The sequence below is a fragment of the Aedes aegypti genome, unplaced genomic scaffold, assembly GCF_002204515.2.
Source record: "Aedes aegypti strain LVP_AGWG unplaced genomic scaffold, AaegL5.0 Primary Assembly AGWG_AaegL5_hic_scaff_429_PBJ_arrow, whole genome shotgun sequence".
NCBI classification, from domain to species: domain Eukaryota; kingdom Metazoa; phylum Arthropoda; class Insecta; order Diptera; family Culicidae; genus Aedes; species Aedes aegypti.
This window is the reverse complement of record NW_018736098.1, coordinates 48,843-58,214: the sequence shown is the minus strand read 5'-3', so window position 1 is coordinate 58,214 and position 9,372 is coordinate 48,843. Positions and strand designations below refer to the sequence as shown.

Here is a 9,372-nt window from a genome sequence, read left to right as displayed (position 1 = left end):
GTGAAATCAACTCACCTGTAAAAAAAACTGAACTGCTACGGCTAATGAAATGTAATATGTTGTTAACAAAATGTTAATTAAATCTTAAATTTGTTTTACCAAATTAGGATGATAGTGTTGTCAAATAACACAGAACACCTAGATATAAGAAATGAATGTAATGTTGAATGATACTAATAAAGAAATTAAAAAAAAAAAAAAAAAAAAAAAAAAAAAAAAAATCATTAGATTCAATTGTTCAGTTAGAAAATTAAAATCAGAGGCAGACATGTCATGTGATTTCCCATTGGAATTTCCGGTAGACGAAGAAGCGTAGTTACCTTTGGCGGTAGGGTTTTTTCCATTTGATTTGAAACAAGTAGAATGGGTACCCATGGATCGAACAGGGGAGGAGTTCGAATTCCTGCTACGATATCGGCAAAGGATTTACCGTGGGTAGATACATTCGAAAGAAAAGGAATCCTTGGTTAATGCTTTTGCACTATTATCTTTTTTATGCATTAATTTGTAGATTTTGCTCAAGAAAACTGTTAAATGCTCTATAACAGTGAAAACCATTTTTCTTAAATATTTACTAGGGTAGGTGTACCAGTTATGGACAAAATGGTTCCCTATTTCGCCATGTGTGATTACTTTAATGTCTTCAAATTTTGAAAACTTTGTGTATTGTAGTAGTTAAATTTAAGATATATCTTGATGTTAAGGTAAAGATGAATTGAAGCCAATGTTCAAATTTTCAAGAGCACGGATCTGGAGAACCAAACATCCGTTTAAGCTGAAAACATAATCGATTGGTCACTAGCTGGTGGTTTTCAGCTCAAACGGATGTTCGGTTTCCCAGATCCGTGCTCTCAAAATTTGAACTTTGGCTTCTATTCCTCTTCACCTTGAAACATTCAAAAGATTTAAAATGTAAATGTTATCAAAATTTCACATATGGCCAAATAGGGAACCACTATGGCCATAACTGGTACACTTTCCCTATATGAATTATCTCTCATCAGGTGCAATATTATTTCGACTTTGTAAATTAGAGTGGTTCAAAAGATCGTTTTTGCTCCACACCGCTTATTCGATTCAAGATCGAATTCAGTGTGTCCTCCCAAAATTTGAGCTTAATTCGGATGAAAACTTAAATCGGACATCTCAGTAATTAGTTATTGATTTATGTCCAATCGCAAATTCTTCAACAGTGCTCATTTATCCTCTGAGCAGGCAACATTGCTACATCTGGCGTGAAAGTTACACACAAATCATGGCTACTATGTTTTACTACAGCATGTATCCAGAGATGCCTGCAAAGCAGATCAATTATTATAGCCAAAGTTTAAAAACTCATTTTTTTCGAAAATCAATAACTAATTACTGAAACGTTTGATTTGGAAACGATCTTCGGCAAAGTTGTAGCGGATGAATGTACAGCTACAACCTCATTACAGTTTCAATGTAACTCTAATCTCTAAGAGCACATGGGGAAAAACTACTACCTATTGAATGAATTGTTTGCTTTTCCCATAGTAATTCCCATACAAAATTTGAAGGGATTATGCAGTCTTAGTTTTCGACCCAATGAGCTCAAATTTTGGGAGGACACTCAGAGTTTGCTCTAGGACCGAATGAGCGGCGTGGATTAAAACGATTTTTTGAACCACCTTATTGAACATATTTAAATAGCAAGACGTGAATTGTCAACTGTCATATGGTGCTTGTAATCCCAAATATCAATATTCATCTAAAAACTCTTTGAAATTCTATGTACACATTACATTTGGTTGAAATTCTAAAAATACTCTTGGGCAATAACTAACGTTTTTGTTCTCATTTATAACAATTCAATCAACTCGAAGAAACATTTCAACATATCAACATACCTTATATTCCACCCGTAACACAAATCCTAGCCATGCAAATACTAAACGAACGTATTACACAATATTCTGCTTCCATTCACGTCAGCAAATACTATTCTAGCTTTCAAACCAATCGGCAGGTCAATCCCAGGTACCACCGATTTGCTCCTTCCCAACATTCTCGCACATGAACACAATGTAATTATCTCACTCTAACGGAGACTATTTTCGAACAGAATTCCTCATTTTCCGAGCCGACACAAATTTTACGTTAGATAATTCAAACCCGCCATCGCAGCACGGTTGATATGCTTGCACAACCGTTAGCCAAAAATACTGCAAACAGCTGCCCGCTGTGAACGAAATCCTATCTCAAGTATTGAAAATGTGTGCCTCTGAGCTGCCGAAAATAGATCCCAGCTAAAGTGCACGATTACGACAGAACCCCATTTGAATATGGGATTACGGTGCGTAACTTCAAGAATGCAAAAAAAGTATTGTAATCCTAAGATTCGATTTGAAATAACGAAAATCGCAGCTTACAAGTGGGTTTGGATTAATGTCGGAAATCCGGATGACCTTGACCCATAATTTACGAATGGTTTGGTCTATAAATAGATCTAAATATAAACAATAACGAAGCTCCCGTTGGACGAAAGGTGAACAGCCGGCTGGCTACAGGTACCATTGAACTTGGGGAAATCCTAGCGCTAAGGGGTTGACGCTTTCGGAGTCAACGTTTCTGTTGGCACATGATCGTAAACTTTTGTTATTTTAAATCGGTTGAATACCCACAAAATACAAATGTCTCAAGTGTTGAGGTGATCTGCTACCGACATACCTGTATGTACAAATCTCATGTACCGTAGAAAATAGTGCACGCACTCTGCTATCAAAATCACCTACAAACTCGCACCACCCTCGCGCTAGCTCAGCTGCGAGATTCTAAATATAGGCCACTTCGACTAATCGAGGTTTTCCTTCTGCTTGTCTCTTCTTTCCCATAGTGCAACAAACTGGCGGCTACATTCAGCAGACGTCAACACCGGCCATCACTTCGGCACCACAGACGCCATCGGCTCAGCTGTACCAGCAGCAAGCACCTAGCTACTTGGTACAGTCGCCCAGTATCCCATCCGACGCTTCACCCCCTGTGTTTGAGCAGATCTTCAAGAACTCTCGCTTTGCACAGGGTGGCAATGCGCTGTTCGAGGGCAAACTCAAGGGTACACCGAAGCCTGAGGTTTCCTGGACTCGAAAAGGCGCACCACTTTTCGATTCCTCGAAGCACAAGCTTAGCTACAATCCCACTACCGGCGTGGTGTCGTTGCTGATCAACCAAATTGGGCCCGGCGATGAGGGCGAATACACATGCAAAGCCAGGAATGCCGTTGGCGAAGCCATCTGCTCCGTGTTCATCCAGCCAGAAGGCATGCCTGCTCCACAGTTCCAACAGGTCAAACGGGAACAGCAGCAAATGCAGCAGCAGGTTATGCAGCAGAAGCAGGTTATCAGCCAACAGCAACAGCAGTACACCAATGGCTATTCGCACATCGAAGAGGAATTCAAGGTCGATACCTTCGAGTATCGACTGCTGCGGGAAGTATCCTTCCGCGAATCAATCACTCGTCGCTACGGTGGCGAAACAGATGCTCAACTACTCACTACTGTAGATCGCGCTCTTGGTCCACCTGCACCTCCGCAGATTAGTCAGAAACCGAGAAACTCGAAGCTAGTCGAAGGATCCGAAGCTATGTTCAGCACCAGAGTTAGCGCCAATCCGAGACCAAGACTGAGCTGGTTCAAAGATGGTCAACGCATTATCCCGTCCGTTGACAAGCATGAAATCACATACTCAAACCAGCAAGCTACACTACGCGTCAAAAATGTCACCTCTAAGGACTCCGGTCATTACACTCTACTGGCCGAAAATCCCCAGGGTTGTCAGGTCTCGTCCGCAATCCTGGCTGTTGAACCAGCACAGGAACAAGTCACCGTTGCAACCAGCCATGACGTCATCGAATCGGCGGAAGCTACCAAAGCTCTATCACCAGCGTTTGTCACACTGATTCAAGATCAGGAAACAACCGAAGGTAAAATGGCTCGTTTCGATTGCCGCGTCACTGGCCGTCCATATCCGGAAGTGGCTTGGTATATCAATGGCAAACTTGTTACTGACGATGCCACGCACAAAATCCTCGTCAACGAGGCTGGAAATCATTCGCTGATGATCACCAGCACCAACCGTTACGATCACGGTATCGTCACCTGCATCGCCCGTAACAAAACCGGAGAGATTGCTGCTCAAGCCAAACTAGTCGTATGTGAACGCGAACAGGTCGTTGCACCGAAGTTCATTGAACGTTTTACCACTGTCAACGTAAAGGAAGGTGAACCCGTCCGTCTGTTTGCACGTGCCATCGGTACTTCCGATCCCACGCATCACCTGGCAGAAGGATGGCATCCCTCTGCAGCCGGGACCGGACGTACAGATCCTGTGGGACGACAATGGTTCCACCACCGTTGACATCCCACGAGCTAAGACGTCGGATGCTGCTTGGTATCAGTGTACCGCACAAAACGTTGCCGGTACTACTGCTACCCGGGCTCGTCTCTTCGTGGAAACTCCGAAGGGACCAGCCCCGGAACAGCGCCGTCTTCAACTACCACGACCGACCAAAGTCATTCAACCAGAGTGAGTCATAGTCTACAATCTTTAGATATTCCCAAGTTGACTGAAGTTTCTATATTTGTAGACCCGCACCAGAACCGGAAGTTATCTTCCTGCGTCATGTCGAGCGAGCTGCTCCACATATGCCACCAAAGGAGGAAGACCGCATCTACCCACCACCGAAGTTCACCATCCCGCTGAACGACGTCGCTCAAGTTGAGGGTGGTAAGGTACACTTCGAGGGTCGCATCGAACCCGTCTCCGATCCGACGATGCGTGTCCAGTGGTTCCTGAATGGAAACTTGATTCAAGCAAGTAAGTGTGTTACCGGAGAATTCCCCCAACCTGGATTCTCACCTATCTTTCCCTTATAGGTTCCCGTGCCAACACGACGTTCCAGTTTGGCTTCGTCGCCCTGGACTTACTGAGCATCGTCATGGAGGACAGCGGTGAGTACACGTGCCGTGTGTCCAGCTCAACTGGCGTTGCCGAATCGCATGCCATGCTGAGCGTCCAGCCAAAGCCTCCGATCGAGCAACAGTCGCAGCACTCGGCAGCCCTGCACCAGATTCAGAACCTGGAGGATTACTCCAAATACGTTCGTACTGAGAGTATTGAGGAAGTGGTCAACCAGAGACCGGCTTTCACTCGCCCACTGCAGGACTTGGGCCAGCTGGAAGAGGGAAGAAACGCTCATTTTGAGGCTCAGATTACCCCAGTGAGCGATCCAACAATGAGAGTGGAGTGGTACAAGGACGGCCGTCCGATTACGGCCAGCTCTAGGATCACCGCCATCTTCAACTTCGGATACGTCTCCCTGAACATTATGCACCTACGCGCTGAAGATGCCGGTACCTACACTGTGCGTGCCGTCAATCGCATCGGCGAAGCTATCAGTACTTCTCAGATTACGATCATCAGCAAGGCTGCAGTTACTGGAGAGTTGGGTATTGCTGAGCAACAGAACTACATTCAAAGCGTTGAACAGCTGGAACAGTATCAAAAATATCAGAACATGAAGTTTTACGAGGAAACTCCGGAAAGTACACAACGTCCGGAGTTCAAGACTCCCATCTCTGACCAGTTGAATATCCGTGAAGGAGGCTTCGCTCACTTTGAAGGTCGCCTAGAACCTGTTAGCGATCCAACCCTTCGTGTAGAATGGTTGAAGGATGGTCACCCGATCGAGGCTAGCTCGCGTATTACAACTTTCTGTAACTTTGGATACGTCGCACTGACAATCAAACAAGTAACGATCCATGATGTCGGTCACTACACCTGCCGTGCCTACAACTCTCTGGGAGAAGCCCACATCACTGGTAAACTGACTGTGGTGTCCCGCCAGGACATCATTGTCGACTCCCAGACGAGTCACATGGGAATGGAGAAACTTCAATATCTGGAAGATTCGTCAAGATACACCCGCACAACCCAAGAAGAGCAGCAAGTCGTACAGACTGCTCCACGTTTCCTAGGTCCGTTGAAAGCTACCAACAAGATCGTCGAAGGACAGCGTGCTCACTTTGAAGCTCGCCTTGAACCACAGTCCGATTTGACGATGCGTGTTGAGTGGTACCATAATGGACGTCCAGTGATGACAGCCAACCGTATCCAGACATATCACGATTTCGGTTATGTCGCAATGGACATCTTGGACGTTCGCGGTGAAGATTCAGGAACCTACACGCTGGTTGCTACGAATGCAGCTGGTCAGGCTCAACTGGACACCCAGATGATCGTTGAAAGTAAGTTTATTAATTCCTCTGCCACTAGACTCATGAATGACGCTTCTTTTATTCTTGTCTCATTGTACTGTGTTAAGTCAACTAAAAGTCCAACACATAGACCCATAGCCACAATTGTAGTAGACATACGTAGTTTGACAATAGATATTTAGTTCTAAGCTTTCTTTACATCACTACAATAGACAAAACCACCCCTTTCAACTCATTGAAGGCACGTCATACGCTTCCTCTTTCAAACCCTAGGGCAACACATAAAATCTCTGTATGAATCTTTGTTTCTTGCAGCTCGTTCATCAGTGGATACCACCAGCATGCACCACGTTGTTGAACGCACCCAGATGAAGCAGGAAACTCAATTCATCGAACCGTCGTATCAAATCGAAGAGCTGTGCAAATCCAAGCCGATTTTCACTCAGTCTCTGTCGGATCCACAGCCAGTTGGAGAAGGTCGCAACATTCATCTGGAGTGCAAGCTTGAACCGCTGGGTGATCCGACGATGCGCGTCGAATGGTTCCAGAACGGTCGTCCAATCACTGTTGGATCCCGCTTCAAGACCTATTACGACTTCGGTTTCGTAGCTTTGGATATTCTTCATTGCACTGCAAACGACTCAGGAGAGTACACTGTGCGTGCTACCAATCAACTTGGATCTTCACATACTTCAGCTTGCGTTCGTGTTATCACCCGTTCGGACATTATCACCGAGTCCCAAAGTGAGCTGACCCAAGAGCAGCTGCAGTATCTGGACGATTCATCCCGAATGCGTCGTGACGTTTTGGAAGATATCACCGTCATGTCGCCGCCACAGTTCGTCCGTCCTCTGCACAACATTGAAACATTCGAAGGAACCAACATCCACTTGGAGTGCCGTCTGCAGCCGGTTGGTGATCCATCGATGCGCGTCGATTGGTTCGTTAACGGACAACCCGTCAAAATCGGCCATCGCTTCCGTCCAGCTTACGAGTTCGACTACGTAGCTTTGGATCTGCTCGGAGTTTACCCTGTTGATTCCGGAGTGTACACTTGTCAGGCTCGTAACTCTTTGGGCGAGGCTGTAACTTCATGCTCGGTCCGCATCGTTGCCAAGAAGGACTTGATCATGGAAACCCAGTACCCAGCGGGACTCGAGAAGTTGCAGTTCTTGGAAGATATTTCGCGATACCGCAAGACAGAGTTCGTTGACGAGATTGTCAACGTGAAACCACGATTCGTTACCCGTCCAAAGAATATTGATCGTGCCCAAGAAGGTGGCCATGCGCACTTTGAGTGCAAGTTGGAGCCAGTAACCGATTCAAACTTGAAGGTTGAATGGTACAAGAATGGCCATCCGATCACCATTGGTCACCGATTCCGTCCAATTCATGACTTTGGTTACGTTGCCTTGGATATTATTGATCTAATCGCTGAGGATAGTGGAACTTACATGTGCCGTGCCGTCAATTTGGTAGGCGTCGATGAGGTTGCCGTACAGCTCGCCTGTCGTGGTTCACAGCAAATTCTGACGACAACCCAGAACGAGCAGGGTCTCGAGCAGATTCAATACCTGGAAGAAAAGTCCAAACATCATCGCGCAGATCACGGTGATGATATGCCATCTCAGGCCCCTACATTCACTACTTCGTTGAAGCACATCGAGATCAAGGAGGGTCAACGAGCTCACTTCGAATGTCGTTTGATTCCGGTCTCCGATGCTACTCTCCGCGTTGAGTGGTATCATAATGATGCTCCAGTCAAGTCTGGATCTCGCTTCACTGAAACAAACAACTTTGGATTTGTTGCCTTGGACATTATGGGATGCTTGGCAGAAGATTCTGGTACTTACACTTGCCGTGCTGTCAACGCTCTGGGTGAGGCTGTCACTTCAGCTACTTGCATTGTTCACACGCGTAAGAGCATTTACTCCGAATCACAGCACGAGCATGCTTTGTCTAGCTTGCGCTACCTGGAGGACATGTCTCGCTACCAACGTGAGACTGAAGTCGATGAAGTTATCACTCAGGCTCCAGTGTTCACTCTTCCTGTGAAGGATGTCAAGGTCGCTGAAAATCAAGCCGTTCATTTTGAGGCTCGACTTGTTCCGGTTGGAGATCCAAAGATGCGAGTTGAATGGTTGAGAAACGGAGTTCCGATCGAGGCTTCCAATCGTATCACCACAATGCACGACTTCGGATATGTTGCCCTGAACATGAAATACGTCAACCCTGAAGACTCCGGAACTTACACTTGCCGTGCAACCAATGACTTGGGACAGGCTGTCACCTCAGCCAAATTAATGGTGCAGTCTAAGGCTGCTCTTGATCTGGAAACTCAAAACGAGAATGCTCTGGAGAAGATTCATCAGCTTGAAGATGCCGTTCGTTATTCCCGCAAAGAGGAAGAAGAATACATTGTCATTCAGAAGCCCAAGTTCACTACAAAGCTTCACGGTCCAACCAATTTGGTTGAGCAACAGAGTGCTCACTACGAATGCCGCATTGAACCTTACCCGGATCCAAACTTGAAGGTTGAGTGGTTCCACAACGGTCAACCATTGACTACTGGTCATCGCTTCAGAACGACATACGATTTCGGATTTGCTGCACTTGATGTGCTGACAGTCTATGCCGAGGATTCCGGAGAATACACTTGCCGTGCTAGCAACCACCTTGGTTCAGAAACGTCGTCTATTACTCTGAACGTTACTTCCAAGTCCGGTATCGTTCGCGATACCCAACACGAAGGAGCTCTGGAAAAGATCCAATACTTGGAATGTGACGCACGTTACGGTCGCAAGTCGGACGAAGAACACTTTGTCGCCGAAAAGCCACAGTTTGGCCGTCCGCTCAAGAATGCCAGCGTTTCCGAAGGTCTGCCGGTGCATCTGGAAGCTACGCTTACACCGGTCAACGATCCAACAATGAAAGTCGAATGGTACTGCAATGGTCGTCCAATTCAGCAGGGTCATCGCTTTAAGACTACGTACGACTTTGGTTTCGTCGCTCTCGATATTCTGTACGCACACGCTGAGGACACAGGCACCTACATGTGTAAGGCGAAGAATGCGGTTGGGGAGGCTGTCACGACCTGCGCTGTTAAAGTCACAGGTGAGATCTCTAGAATAAACTT

The 9,372-nt window shown here is 46.1% G+C and overlaps 1 protein-coding gene across 1 annotated transcript in view; it reads left to right on the top strand.

Moving 5' to 3' along the window:
- The first annotated feature begins 3,157 nt into the window (after positions 1 to 3,157).
- The window catches only part of LOC5566333 (titin), a 31,619-nt gene continuing 25,404 nt past the window's right edge, over positions 3,158 to 9,372 (top strand). Inside the window, 5 exon segments of the mRNA XM_021856873.1 lie at positions 3,158 to 4,275; positions 4,277 to 4,545; positions 4,607 to 4,836; positions 4,896 to 6,266; positions 6,552 to 9,350. Coding sequence (XP_021712565.1) covers positions 3,283 to 4,275; positions 4,277 to 4,545; positions 4,607 to 4,836; positions 4,896 to 6,266; positions 6,552 to 9,350 — 5,662 coding nt within the window. The 5' untranslated portion in view covers positions 3,158 to 3,282.